This window comes from Mya arenaria, chromosome 2, assembly GCF_026914265.1.
Source record: "Mya arenaria isolate MELC-2E11 chromosome 2, ASM2691426v1".
NCBI lineage: Eukaryota > Metazoa > Mollusca > Bivalvia > Myida > Myidae > Mya > Mya arenaria.
In genome coordinates, this window is record NC_069123.1 from 65,447,107 (window position 1) to 65,463,553 (window position 16,447).

General features: G+C 37.5%; 1 protein-coding gene across 1 annotated transcript in view; it reads left to right on the top strand.

Moving 5' to 3' along the window:
- The first annotated feature begins 3,521 nt into the window (after positions 1-3,521).
- The window catches only part of LOC128213030 (sodium-dependent multivitamin transporter-like), a 31,286-nt gene continuing 18,360 nt past the window's right edge, over positions 3,522-16,447 (top strand). The window contains exons 1-4 of the mRNA XM_052918514.1: positions 3,522-4,723; positions 11,080-11,145; positions 13,339-13,390; positions 14,954-15,021. Coding sequence (XP_052774474.1) covers positions 4,364-4,723; positions 11,080-11,145; positions 13,339-13,390; positions 14,954-15,021 — 546 coding nt within the window. The 5' untranslated portion in view covers positions 3,522-4,363. The remainder of the gene's footprint in view (positions 4,724-11,079; positions 11,146-13,338; positions 13,391-14,953; positions 15,022-16,447) is intronic.

Sequence of the window (16,447 nt, forward strand, 5' to 3'; positions counted from 1 at the left end):
GTTTTTTCGCCATTTGATTTCTTTAATTGTATTCTATTGTATTGTTTAGCTCCGCTTCCTTCCGGCAGTCCACCTTTTAGTATTATGCGAATTGGCATAACCAGTTTTTCGCGTGGAGGTTCACGGCTTATGTATATATACGGCCAGTTGATTCCTTCAGGATCAAGCTAGCTTTTCTCTCAAGGGATCTGAAGCATCTTTGGCCTCGCACGTTACAAATGGTAGCTGCGGTGGGATGACGACAACTGCCGGATCGGAGTTGCCATACCCACGTATTTCCCAGGCCAAGACTAGGGACGAGTCTTTTCGGGGCAGATAGTAATGTAACGTCCGCTGTAGGCGGAACAGCGTTCACAGTATGCTGATATACTTAGTAATATGCAAATTGGCATAACCAGTTTTCCGCATGGATGTTCAAGGCCGATGTTTATAAGACCAGTTGACCCCTTCACAGTCGAGCATGCTTTTCTCTGAAAGAATCTGTTGCGTCTTTGGCCTAGCACGTTTCACATCGTCCATATTTCCTCTCTCAATTTTTATAATATAAGAGGGACAGAACGGTCCTATATCGCTCATCTGATTAAAGTGACCACCTAGTCCTAGTAAGTGGTTATTAAGAAAATTAGTAAACGGTCACCAATATTCAAAAGTCTTAGCCTTTCAGTTAGAGAAGAAGATTTTCAAAGCTTTTACTGTACAAGGGGACCCCTGGGGCGGGGATATTTTCACCCTCTGGTCTGAATTTGGACAATATTCGTAAAAGACCGCTGAACGAGGCTGTACATCAATAATCAAAGGTTCGAGTCTTGTGGATACAGAGAAGAACATTTCCAAAGTGTTTACTTTATTAGTACATGTATATAGAAAAGCTGGGACCCCGGGTGGGGTCACTACATGAGGCTGCATACTAATCATCAAATGTCTGGCCCATGGGGTTTCACAGTAGAAGATGTTTTTAAATGTTAATGCTCAACCATAGACGACGGACAATGGGCGATCACAGTAGCTCACCTTTTGCACGTACTGGAGAAAATTTCAATTATAATACAAGAACCTGACATGGCATTTCCTAAGCATTTGTACTCAACCGCGTTCTTAGGTCGCTCAGGCTTGTCTTCTGTTGAACGATGATATTTGAGCCGCGCTCCAAAACAAAGCGATGAGGAGACAGCATGTCTGGCATGTTTCTCCAATGAGGTTTTGAGTTTCTAAAAGATAACTCAATTTATAAACTGCATTTGAAATATCAGGTAACCTTTGACAAAACAATAATTCACGAAATTGTAAACAATGCATTTAGCTCATACAGTCTTATAGAGGCCCATGGATCGACCGTTTATATCATCAACGATACCCTTTCTCAACTCTATGATTCAAATAATTGTATGGTCGACTAAAACACAAAATACTTAGTTGTGGCCACAAGTTACTAAATTCCGTCCACAAGTTAGTAAGTTGTGACCACAATTTAAATCAAGTTGTGCGGATGTCACCTATTTGCAACCGTACAGTTCATTGTCTGATTAGTGTTTTGAAAAACTAAAAAAATAACATTCAGCATCCAGTCATGATTGATGCGGAAATAATTTATCACTAGCAGTTTCAATATTAAACCGGCAAATCAGCCTGAAAGATATCATGTCCAAGTCATTGTTCTAAAATTACATGAAACATGTCAATATTTGTTTTTGCATGATACGAAATAATGTCCTTATTGTTTAAACGTTTGATTTTTGACATCACGTTTTTTTATAATTTTATTCACGGTATTATAGCGGTACAGTCCAGCGCTGTAAGCCATGTATTCCTATGACCTGCTAGGCAGTTATAACAAGGTATCATTCCAAAATAAAGAGAAAAATAAGCAAATGAAATCGTTTTGAAATTGTCGAATATCATTGCTAAAGTCCTACTCAATTAAATTAGTATGATAACGTATAGCCCAACGCTGTTAGCCGTGCATTTTTGTGACCTTGGGTGGTATTCAATATGCAACTTATGTCAATCTTAGGGTCATACATCTATGACTTCATTTACTCTATTGGTCAGTTATAAATAACAAGTAATCCAATAAGCTACATCGTTCTTAAATCCAAATAAGACCAATATTGAAAAGCAGCCCTGGGCTGTAACTAGGTTTAGAATACAACCTACATTTTCATCCAATGAAAATGCATATAAGCAAGCATTAAGAACTAGGCAAAATCATTAACAATTTTAACCTTCGCGGGTGTTTAATGGTCCGCCTACTGTCACTTATCCGATACAAACTCCCTGCGTCAGATTTTGCATTGACAATGTATCGGCCAATAAGGATGCATTCTGAATCGGTAGGATGACCTGAAGTAAAATCTTAATGAATAAGATGGGCTCGTTTGGTACGCTCACTCCGGCCATTCTTTATCATTTAGCTTTCACTTAATGGCATTTAACTATAACATGTCGAGTAAACTTTGAATGACTGAGAAAGGTTCAGTCACTCGCTTCCGGATGGCCACCCCCATCAAAACATAATACCAAGTTACAAGCATGCTATAAGAATGCAGTTATGTTATTTACGAATAATAATTGAGATACTATGAATGTAAAACCAATCTAAACCAAAAAAGACTGGGAAAAAAGTGAAGGAAAAGAAAAAAAAATCACTAACTTATCATATTATGCAACCAATTAATGACTTACTGGACATGTTGCTGCTGTTTTCGCCAGAGGCTTTTTAATTCATTAAAGCGGGATCCCGGCATTTGGGGAGATGTGAGAGGAAACACTGATGCATATAACAAAGCAGAAATTTGAATCCTACTCGATTCTCGTTTGTCCAAAAGTAGTTGCATACACCAAATCTTTTTGTCAATTTATTCCCATATTTTGTTGATTTTATCCCGATATATTTCATGTTATCGAGACCAGGAATGTGAATATTTCCTTCCCGAAAGGTTTGTAACATAACGTAGGACATACTTACCGAGAAACCCCCCGAATAGTGGTCCCTATGTATATATCAATGTGTGGTTATCTGATCTTCCTGGATCTGTGCTTAATTGTTATATAATCAGGAACGAAACTAGGATGTTGAGATTTAACAGTGTTACGCTACAGTGGCCTTGAAATGAGATTAAGCCATACCAAATCGTGTCTTTGTAAACCGTCCGCTGACGGATATTTTTGAACTTCCCGATCGACATAACATTATCAACGATCTTGCCGCCGGAATATTTTCAATTTACTTTTACTATATTTTCGACTACCGAACACACGTGTAAACAATATGCTTCACATTTGTACTGGTATTTTTGGCATTTGATATGAGAACATGATGCATTCTGTGTGATTCCTGTGATCATCACACTTAAATTCAGCATATGCTAGATAGGTTTTCGTAAGGACGGTTGAACGCTAAACATAAGAAAAGTTGGTATGGCCTTAGTCAGTATAGCCGAGCGAAGCCAATTGTATGGATAAACTTCAAAATGAATAAATACGAGATACCTTGTTTATTCGCTTAAAATCAAGGACAATCTTCAAAGTAAAAAACAACATGTGAACGTGAGTGCAACAGCCTTTACTATTTCATTGTTGAAGATATTCTGTAAATCGTATATTCAAAAAGTACATTGTATCTGATTTCAAGCTAGACCTTTCAACAATTATGTAATAATGTTATGGATGAATACGAAGTTCGATGAATACAGCTGACGATCGCGTTTAAGTCATATTACTGTTTTGAAACATAATTTACAATGTGATGCAAAAACATGATGATATAGTTGTGCACGTTTATGTATATTTAAACAGTTATACAAGCAATTTCCTTGCAGCAATAGAAGTAGAATTGACATAGTGTGATTTTGCTGATCGATCGCTTGAAATCAAATAGTAACGAAGAAATTCGGTTGACCCAGATCTGTAACCACACGCGCACAAATCACGATCAACAAAGATAACTAAGTCCACATGTTGAGTTTGGGTTTAACGCGCTATTGTATGCGAGTGAACGAGTACGCGGTTTTCCTGGTAGCGGTTTATGACCTCCGACCTCAATGTGTTTCGAGTGTTAATTTATACGCATCGAGAGACTGCTTCGCTTCATTTTAAACAAGGCCATTGGCTTCAATAAGCATTTAAGTACTTCGTGGTTAACCAGATGTTTTCCCACATAGACGGACGTAATTGTTTGTTGTTTTACGTCAATGATACAAACTAGTATGCGTTTGAAATGTATGTTTCATATTTTTAAGTGATTTGTTATTGTGAATTAAGAACTAGTGTAGCCTGTTTAAATGCCAGATAACAGATAGCTGTGAGGGAAAGCTGTGTAATATATTCGGATACTTCTTAAGCCATTTACATAGGTATAATCGAGATGGCATACAGTTTTGAAACAAAACAATTGGCACCTTTTGCAGTGTTAGACTATGTGTTGTTCGGACTTATGCTGGCGTTTTCCGCCTTCATTGGAATATTTTACGCCATCAAAGACAGAAACCGCCAGAATACCAAGGAGTTTCTTCTCGCTGGAGGTAACATGAACCCCATTCCGGTAGCCCTGTCCATCCTGGCCAGTTTCATGTCGGCAATCACGCTTCTGGGGACGCCGGCCGAAATGTACAACTTTACGACCATGTATTGGTACATCGGGCTAGGCTATCTGCTGGTCGTGGCCACCGCTGCCCACTGGTTCATACCAATCTTCTACCGACTCAGGGTCACCAGTGCTTATGAGGTATGAATCACAATGTTTACCACCTGGTCAGTATATAATGGGAGATTTGCCTTCTTATACGCTTATGGGTTTGTTTGTACCTTATCATTATATATTTTTTATTTAAACTGTCTATCCAGCAAACATTTCTCAGTGTATCGAAAGTGGCTTCATTTAAAGAAGTGGTGGTTGACCATTGTGTCATAAAATGATAAATAGGTATATGAAATACTTCACTTGCTGCACAAGGTGTCTGGAGAATATAAACTAGAAGCTTGCATGATTCTTATCTTTATTTATAACTGCCATTGCGTAATGTCTCGACCAGTTACGCCACTATGGTGAGTATTTAATCCGGCCAAATGCAAATACGATAAAATCTACATCATATATTAAAGATAATACCCACTCCTCCACCCCTCTCTTAGTAGATCTTGCCATAGCACATTCACTGTTTAAACATACCCTCATGTTTGTAAACACAGCATGCTAGCTGAACACATGTCAAATCAGGACAAACATAAGTGGTTATGCAGTTATTTCACTTAATTCACGTGTTCCAAAATATTGAGGAAAAAAACAACAAGCAATCACAGGAACGGCTCCATTATTAATGAAGCATAATTGGCACTTAGTTTTTCAACGAGTCACAATATCAAACTAGTGTGATCAAACTACGCATAATCATTATATTTTGTAAATACATATTTATATACCTATAACTTTCTTAGTGGTCAACATTATATGTTTTCCAATGAGAATGCAGTATTTCTCAAGTTTTCAATTACCTTTAGTTCAACGAACCAGCGGTCATCCGTTATTAATTTTAATTTGGTGAAGCGATGGATCCCCAAGCCGGTCTCTCTGGGAGGCGGCGGCTTTGCCATTTGGCGGTTTACCCATCCAGATATTGTATTACGGGAAACATAACGTAACACTTGTCATCCTATTCTTGTTGACCTTGATTTTATTTTATGGCATTTTGAATAAATGCCCATTATCAATCAACGCAGTGTCTTTTGTATATTTTCCTTCATACATTACTAGTTCAACCGGCTTGCTGGTTGGCTTTATAACATTATAAGTGTACAACATATAAAAACAGATGCCATGCAACATGGGCTATCATGAACGGCTATGCGTCAAAATCTTTCGACAATAGAAAACCCATTTAAATTAGTTAAATATTTTGTGTTTCTTTCGACGATTCCCCGTGCGTTATACGTTACAAGGACGACGTCTTAAATCTTCATTTTTAAAAAAAATATAATACACGTATAACCGGAAGTAGGATCATGTACTGTATTAAGTTCGCCTGAACCTTAATCTCCAAATTACAGTTCGTGTTTAAACTTTTCGGAATAACATAAACTGCTAACAGTACGTCTGTGTCGTCACCGAGTTCTGAAGGACAGTGCATTCGTACTGATGATACTGCAAATAAGTTGATACACATATTGACAAAAGGGTTTCGTCTTGCTTATCGTTTTGAACCATTATGTGTTAATCGGTTTGACGCATAAAGCGTTCAGCAGTTGATTATTTGTAAACTTGCAAAAATAAATACAACGTATACATTTGTATAACGACACTGTAAGCGATGCATGCATACATTTAAATGTATATTTTCCTCTGGCTATAAATACCGTCGTAAATAAAACTGCTCGTTTGAACAATCTTAGGCCACCCAAATGTTTTGCGTCAACCCTTAGTACGAAAGCCTGTCTAGCTATCCAGAAACAAGAGGAGTCGTCAAAGAAGATACTTTCGGCCGTGGTAAACCAGCGGGATGACTATGAACTAATGGTTTGACTGTTCGACATGTAACAGAGATTGTTTTTGGGTAAATTGTTGTTACGTTATTTCTGAGTCAGTGTGGCTTGTTGAAAGGAATATCATAATCATGCACAGTATAACAGAGTATTGCAATGTTTGCATTAACACGTGTTATTTCACAATACAGAAATGTTTTCACCCTTAAAAGGGTAATGAGATGCCATGTGTTGTATGCAATATAATTTTAGAATTTTAGGGCGTCAATATATATGACCAACAAGGACTGAGGTATTGAGAACGTACGTTTGGACTTTAATGATCGACCTTGAAGGTAGTAAGCCAGTTGCTTATGGCTTGCAGCTAAACGCTCTTATGAAACATAAAATATCAACTTCAATAAACATGTTATATCATTTTAAAATTAATATTTAACAAACAAATAGAACTTAATGAAACATAAAATAACTCTTCATACTAATTTCATTTCACTAGTAAGAATTTCCTTCTTTATCTGTATTGGTCGGCAGTATTCCTCAATTTCTATGCCGTCAGCTAACAGGTCAGCACTTCAGCACGATCCGAAATGACAGTTTTGTTAAGTATGTCTAATCTCAATGAAGGAAAACGAAGTAGGACCGCATTTTACAAAACAAAAAAAACAATCAAGTCAGAAACCAATGTGTTTATTATTTTAGCGTTTACTCGTGGTGTTTACCCTTTAAAGATGAACTGTCTTATTTTTCTAGAAAATATTCTTTTTATTTTATTAATTTTACAATGATCAATGGGATTTCTAGTTTAAGTTGATAATGACCAATGTATATCTTAATTAAACCAGTTCATTTCTGTGAATTTCTCAGGAAATCAGGGTGTATTCAGACGGCCTAACGGACGAAAAAAAAGCCCCGAACAAATTCCAAATTCTAAATGAGTGACATCCTTTGCGGAATAGAGACACTAGAGCCTCCTTAATCCATTCTGAACTATTTATAGTGTAAGATTGTAGGTTTTCACTGCAAGAACAATTCAAATAAAACTGATTTAAGTGTTGATCTGACATGGGATTCACACAGAATGCATATTTTTTAATGCATTTTTATATCAAATGCAAAGATTACTAGTACAAAGTACGAAACATGTTGTGTACACTTGTGTATGTAGTCGGGATCATAGTAAAAGGAAGTTAGATTATTCAGAATGATTGTTGATCATATAAAATGTGTTTCTTTTCGATCGGCCCAAAACCTGTCCGACCGCGGACGCTAAATATAGAAACGATTTGGTATGGCCTTAATGTGATAATGTAATGTGAATCTTGATATCACAAAGGCTGCAGAGTCCTTGAAACCAACACACAAACAAATAATTAGATATTAAAGTACTGAAAACTCGCTCAAACGTGAAAAAATCCAGACTTCTTTATCACGATAGGATCGCGTGTAAAATTACTTTTCATCATTCACAGCCTAGTCATACTATGGTGATATATCATGTTTTTTTTGAGGTTGTCAAACTTACAGAGTCGTGGCATTTTATTCTAGGCCGGGATGGTGTCAGTAAAATACACGTCGGCAGGCAAAAAAGCCTATTTGGTATGCAAGGATGAGTTTTACCTGATCAGATGTAAACACACATAGTTATCGTCTGTTTGATGTTTACTGGATGATATGGAACGCTCTTCGTTATGATCTGTCCTCATTATGGCTTGATCCGCCACGTCCACAAGCGTGACAAGCGGGATTTTTTATGTACACTCCCAAACCAATAGAGGTAAATGCCGTTATTAATGAGATCAGGATGGCACACAGCGCCTGCATTTTGTATATTGTTCTCCAAACTTTTAGCAGATCGCAGTGTTGTTCTGAACTCTGATACATGATGGTCTGAACTCTGATACATGATGTTCTGAACTCTGATACATGATGTTCTGAACTCTGATACATGGTGCTATGAACTCTGATACATGATGTTCTGAACTCTGATACATGATGGTCTGAACTGTGATACATGATGTTCTGAACTGTGATACATGATGTTCTGAACTCTGATACATGATGTTCTGAACTCTGATACATGATGGTCTGAACTGTGATACATGATGGTCTGAACTGTGATACATGATGCTATGAACTGTGATACATGATGTTCTGAACTCTGATACATGGTGCTATGAACTCTGATACATGATGGTCTGAACTCTGATACATGATGGTCTGAACTGTGATACATGATGCTATGAACTATGATACATGATGGTCTGAACTGTGATACATGATGTTCTGAACTCTGATACATGGTGCTATGAGCTCTGATACATGATGGTCTGAACTCTGATACATGATGTTCTGAACTCTGATACATGATGGTCTGAACTCTGATACATGATGCTATGAACTATGATACATGATGGTCTGAACTCTGATACATGATGGTCTGAACTCTGATACATGATGGTCTGAACTCTGACACATGATGGTCTGAACTCTGATACATGATGCTATGAACTATGATACATGATGGTCTGAACTCTGACACATGATGGTCTGAACTCTGATACATGATGCTATGAACTATGATACATGATGGTCTGAACTGTGATACATGATGGTCTGAACTGTGATACATGATGTTCTGAACTCTGATACATGATGGTCTGAACTCTGATACATGATGTTCAGAACTCTGATACATGATGGTCTGAACTCTGATACATGATGCTATGAACTATGATACATGATGTTCTGAACTCTGATACATGATGTTCTGAACTCTGATACATGATGTTCTGAACTCTGATACATGATGTTCTGAACTCTGATACATGATGTTCTGAACTCTGATACATGATGGTCTGAACTCTGATACATGATGCTATGAACTATGATACATGATGTTCTGAACTCTGATACATGATGTTCTGAACTCTGATACATGATGTTCTGAACTCTGATACATGTTGTTCTGAACTTTGATACATGATGGTCTGAACTCTGATACATGATGGTCTGAACTCTGATACATGATGTTCTGAACTCTGACACATGATGGTCTGAACTCTGATACATGATTCGTATGAATTCTGATACATGATGGTCTGAACTCTGATACATGATGGTCTGAACTTCGATACATGATGGTCTGAACTCTGTTAGGTGATGCTCTGAATTCAGACAGATGATGTTGTGAATTTGATACATGATGTTCTCAACTAAAAAGAATGTTCATATTTTCAGGAAATAAAACTTAGATACTGCAGAAAGTTTTTGAGAACTCTTCGATCAATCTGTTCGGTAATTATATTGCAAATAAACACTGATGTTGCAAGTGTAAAGTTCACAAGATTGACCATTTCCGATAATAAAATCAAAATCAGAAAAATGCATTAATTTAACATCCGTTTGTCATGATACTGCGTGCTTGCTGATTCAGATTAATTCAATATGATATGATTAATGATAAAAGTATGCAACTGAACTAACGAATAAGTTTAAACAGGGAAAATAAGATGCAACGCTGTATACTTTAGGTATCTCCCCGTCACTTTGTATTAGTTATCGTGTTCAGAAAATGATCAATATTTGGTGATAAGAAATGACAAATTAAATTATATTTGCATATAAAAACGGTCTGCATTTAAAGTATTCACGGCAATAAAACAGGATATCAATATAAGACTGAGAGCAATGTCAACACAGGTTGTACAGTCGGCATTTGATCTGTATTACTTAATAACATGAAAATGAACAATTTCAAATGGTCGGTAAACACACGGTTTGAGTTACATATGTTATTAATGTTTGCCTCTGTGACATGATATTGACATTCAAAGGGGGAATGCCTTAATGTCATAAAAGAGTTAGAGTTAAGCATGTTGGTTTATATTATATAATTAGGTGATTTTGCTACCCTACCATCTTTCTTTCATGCTTTTCGATGAAATACGGATTTTCATCAGTGAAATAACAACAGTGAAAAATTATATTTTCACTTCAAACTAAGGAGTGAAAATATCAACTTTAAGGACCTCTTTTAAATCCATTGCAGTTACTTCCCTTTGATCATAACATAACACGTCACTTTTGAACCAGAAAATGTTGCCAAAACACTTTGAAATTTATAAAAGGTTGCATTAGTTTAAATAAAGATGTAATTGGAAATTCGCCATTCATAAAATTATGTTTTTCTATGACACTCCGGAAATAAAATACGATCTTACACTGAAACCAACAATTATCCTTTATTTATCCGAATTACTTCCTCAAAAGTTAAGGATCTAATATATATGTTAATGCATTTGTTTGAATGATACATTTTTGTTAAAATATCAATTTCGAATGATTTGAACATAATTATTAAAAAAAAAGCGAACTTATGCAAGCCTTAAAACTAGGATAAATCATGAGTTACACGGCTCTGACCAACCGACGAACAACTGTTATTCTTTTTCTTTAAATTCTTTAATAAATACTTTATATTTCCATTGTCCATATCTGATATAAAAATCTAAATGTGGCACGGGACTAGCTTTTATATTTTATTTAATGTTCACACAAAAATAAGGCTTGGCTGTTAATTAACTTAATGTCCATGCTTCGTTTCAGTACCTGGAGCACCGGTTCAGCAAGGGAGTGCGGACGGCGGGCTCGCTGACATTCTGTACACAAATGGTAGGTGATGACATTTAGGAATACAAGTTATCTAATAGCATGTGTTTTTCCCTTCTTCATATGCTTGCCATTGCATATTAAATAAAACATTTGGTCGAAGAAAAAATCAGACAATGTACAAAATATTTTTGCAGAATTTAATCACACGTACGTTGAAATTAAAACAACGATGTGTTGTATCGTGGTTAACGAGCTCAAATATGGTTATACAGTGTGTATATACCACGTGATAAATTACGTCATATATGCTACGTCGGAAGGCAATATTTTGCTTAAAATAAAGATAAAAATCAAAGATAACTTTTCGCTTACTTCACCATTTTAAATTTTAAATGAAACAAAGGCCAGTCTATGCAGCTTTAAGAGCCCCACCTTTGTTTCATAACCGGAGTTTGATAAGGTGATTAGTTTCATCAAACCCTTCGACAAACCTGTTTCCCAAACAATGTTTTGATAGTGCTCCGTCAGACGGCCGTATCGTGAAAAGGTTTGTCGAAGAGTTATAAGAAACTAAACTCTCAATCAAAATTTGGTAAAAGACCGAAGGCGGGGCTCCGTAAGCTGCATAGACTGCGCTATGTTTCATTTAAAATGGTAAAGAAAATGAAAAGTTATCATTGTTTTAAGTCTTCAATCGAAGCAATATATTGCCTTCCGACGTAGCATTTATGACGCAATTTATCACGTGATATACACACACTGTTATAAGATGTGTATACAAATGAATTTTGGAAGCCTTTTACATACACTAAGTCATCATAACTAATATCACGGCACTTACATTATATATTAACGGACCTAGTTTTTTCATTTCCAAGACAATGGTGAGATCTTGAAAGCATAAGAGGGCTCTCAATTCATATTTGTTGAACTTATGTCAGTCAGTTAAGAGACTATAACATATAAGTGTCAACAACTTCAAACTGATCAAGGAATCACATACGCGTTGTTCAGTGACATACATCGCAAATGCTAAGGAATGTCTTTAATGATAGTTTATAGTGTTATATTTTCAGTAAAGACATATCAGTCCTTCACCCTAACAGCATTGAACGGATTAAACTATTAGGAATTGAACATGCCTTTGCCTTAATATGTAACAAGCGAAAGTAAGTCATTTATTTCTACAGATTGGTTGAATTGCATCACCCCTACTCATGATGAAGTGGTTACGCTGATAAAATACTAATTAGGGGGCTTTCCCTTTACCCCGTACATTACCAGCAGTCCTTATCTGAAATAGTTGTGTAGTGGAGTGTTGTCAAGATGCTTGAGTGGACTACAATTACTCATCAGTTTCAACGAAGTGGGGCTTAATGCAATTCCAACAACTCCCGATATCAACCACAGTCAAGGTTACCAAGATCGCTTCCGCGTAGTAGAGCATTAACATGCGCTTTTATGGTGTATGGAAGGATCGGAAAATCCTATACAAGGTAGACCACCTAAATGGACGTCATGGAGTATGTTGGCGATTTTCATACTTTGCAGACTCGAGACACAGGGAAACATAGCAAATACCAACATGATGAAAAAGTATCCCTGCCACTGTCACTGCCACTACCACTACCACTACTACTACTACTACTACTATACTACTACTACCACCACAACTACCACCACCACCACCACCACCACCACCACCACCACTACTACTACTACTACTACTATACTACTACTACCACCACAACTACCACCACCACCACCACCACCACCACCACCATCACCACCACCACCACCATCACCACCACCACCACCACCACCACCACCACCACTACTACTACTACTACTACTACTACTATACTACTACTACCACCACAACTACCACCACCACCACCACCACCACCACCACCATCACCACCACCACCACCATCACCACCACCATCACCACCACCACCACCACCACTACCACTACTACTACTACTACTACTATACTACTACTACCACCACAACTACCACCACCACCACCACCACCACTACTACTACTACTACTACTACTACTACTACTACTTCTTACTACTACATGTCATAAACCACATAAATATAACACTTGTTGCGAGGTCTTACACGCCATACATTTCAGACAAATATATTGCGAAATAAAATAAACGGTTCTTGGAATAGTTTAAAGATCCGTGTGGTTCAAGAGCTTAATCAATTTCAAGAATGTTAAGGTCTCTTTTCCTATTTCAGATTCTGTACATGGCCATAGTTTTGTATGCACCATCGCTGGCGCTCAATGCCGGTACGTACATGCACGTGTAGTTTTCAACTCCAATGGTAAGGTACTTTTAAAATCATCCAGACATCAATTCATTTACATAGCTTTGCTGTAAATACCACGCCATGTTTGTTTATGAGTAAATGTTTTTTCTAGTTTTAGCTCTACTGGCCAAAGGCCAGAAGAGCTTATGCGATGGTAATGTGTACGTAGTATGTGCATCCGTGCGTCCGTGCGGCCGTGCGTCCGTGCGTTCGTGCGTCTGTAAACAATTGCCTGTGAACACGATACAGTCTTCAGTTTTGATTGTATCTCAATTAAAATTGTACAGTATCTAGATATCCATTAGAGCTCGGTTCCTTTCGAAAACCAGCCAGATCCGCCCATGAATGCCTAGATTATGTGTAACCGGGTATACGATGCATATAGTGGCACTTATACTGTCTGGCTATAGAGCTAGCTTTTATAGCGACGCGGTAGAGTGTCCGCCTGCAGAGCGAGAGGTCGTGGGATCGAACCCCAACAGGTGCACATAGCAATTTGTGCAGTCTGTTACATTTGGCGCCCAACGTGGGGCCCGTGTTAAACGATATACCTCAAGGTCATTGCAAATTGACCTTTGTCTCCGAAATTCGAGGACGAATTTCAAAATGGAGGGGGAATGTGTAACCGGGTATACGATGCATATAGCGGCACTTATACTGTCTGGCTATAGAGCTAGCTTTTATAGCGACGCGGTAGAGTGTCCGCCTGCAGAGCGAGAGGTCGTGGGTTCGAACCCCGACAGGTGCACATAGCAGTTTGTGCAGTCTGTTACATATGGGCCATGAAAGTTTTAAAGAAATGCTTTCTATTTTTAGCCAGGTCTGCATGAACGAATTCTATTTTTAGCCAAGTTTACATGTACATGTAAATTCAAGTCTAGAGTTAAGGGAGACAATTTGCAAGTCTAGGATTTTGAGAGACAATTTGCTTTTTGCTTCTGCAGTTGATTTTGTGAATTACTTTGCCTTGTTCTTGTTGAAAGCCCAAAGGCCTTTTTTAGCTTTAAGTTCTGTAGTTTGCGCATTCATCTTAACAAAATTGGTTGTGAATGTTTAAGTTATGCACATGGTGTCATTACTGGCCACATCCAGGATTCACAGGTTTGGTAAACATAAATCTGGAAAGGTTTGAAAATCTTTTTGTGTGGTCGTGCATCCATTTCAGCACAATTTATTGTGAATGTTTGTTCAAATTGATCAATGTTGTCCTAGGATGCCCTTGAATTTGACCTTTTGACCAACTTTTTTTAACTTTTAAAACTACAGAAATTTTTACAATGAGTACAGTTTTGAAAGCATTTTTTTGTCAGATGACTTTTACTTGGCACATATTAAAATAGTTCATGGTAACCCAAACACAAAACATAAACTATATTTCTGTTGCCTTTTACCCATACATACATGCTCTGAATTGATATGACCACAAAAGCAATGCCAGTAGAGCATAGGCCCTTTTGGGCCTCTTGTTTATTTTTATATAAAAAAACTTAGTTTGACATTATGATACGGTCAATAGAATTGCTATTTAATATTTATATTTCAGTGACGGGGTTTCCGCTGTGGTATGCCATCATCTCCGTTGGAATCGTTTGTACATTCTACACCGCCCTGGTAAGCAACCTTTACACCTTTACATTTTAACCGAGTTTTTTTTGAAGGACTATTGAGTTTTTGGAAAGACCAGTGACTATTGCCTGAGTTTGTGGAAGGACCAGTTACAATTATCCGAGTTTTTCAAGGACTATTTTCCGAGTTTTTGGAAGGGCCAGTGACTATTGCCCGAGGTTTTGGAAGGACCAGTGACTATATTGCCCGAGTTTTTGAAAAGACCAGTGACTATTGCCCGAGTTTTTTGAAGGACCAGTGACTATTGCCCGAGTTTTTTTTGAAGGACTATTGCCCGAGTTTTTGGAAAGACCAGTGACTATTGCCCGAGTTTTTGGAAGGACCAGTGAAAACTATCCGAGTTTTTTCAAGAACTACTGTCCGATTTTTGGAAGGGCCTGTGACTATTGCCCGAGTTTTTGGAAGGGCCAGTGACTATTGCCCGAGTTTTTGAAAAGACCAGTGACTATTGCCCGAGTTTTTGGAAGGACCAGTGACTTTTACCCGAGTTTATTATTTTTTTGAAGGACTATTGCCCGAGTTTTCGGAAGGACCAGTGACTATTGCCCGAGTTTTTGGAAAGACCAGTGACTTTTGCCCGAGCTATTGGAAGAGCCAGTGACTATTACCCGAGTTATTTGAATGACTATTGTCCGGATTTTTTGTTGAAGAACTATTGCCCGTGTTTTTGGAGAGACCAGTGACTTTTGTCCGAGTTTTTGGAAGGGCCAGTGTGACTATTATCCAAGTAATTTGAATTACTATTGCCCGAATATTTTCTTGAAGAACTATTGCCCGTGTTTTTGGAAAGACCAGTGACTTTTGCACGTGGTTTTGGAAAGACCAGTGACTTTTGCCCGAGGTTTTGGAAGGACCAGTGACTTTTGCTCGAGGCTGGTAGTTTACTCGGTCATTTCCAAAACAAGGGTATATTACTATGACTATTGACTGACAAGCCAATCGTTCTATGTGCCATTACAATTTACAAGACATTTTAGATAGTTTTTTAAGTAACATTCCATCATTAAAGTGCCATGGTACTGTTTAAATTGTACCGGGCACCGTCAATTAGTACTGTACATTGTAACTCCGAGTGACTTACTAGGCAAAATGTTCACAAATTATTGTCTAATAAAATATCGCGCGAACCGCGTTACGTGCACGCACAGTTTTGATATATAACACTTGTGTATTTCTGAGTGTACTTGTTAAGTAATTTAATATAATTTCTGTCAATTATTTTCCATTAAAGTGGTTTCTAAATAAAGACATAAGAAAGGAAATTTAATCAACAGCATAGCGAATGTTGACCAACTACCAACTATTTACTCACTGTCATATAGCATACACTATTGGCCTGTGATTAATATAAAAGTAATGCAATAATTACTGTTCGTGACATGGGTAAGCAATTTCAAACTGTCTCCTCTAT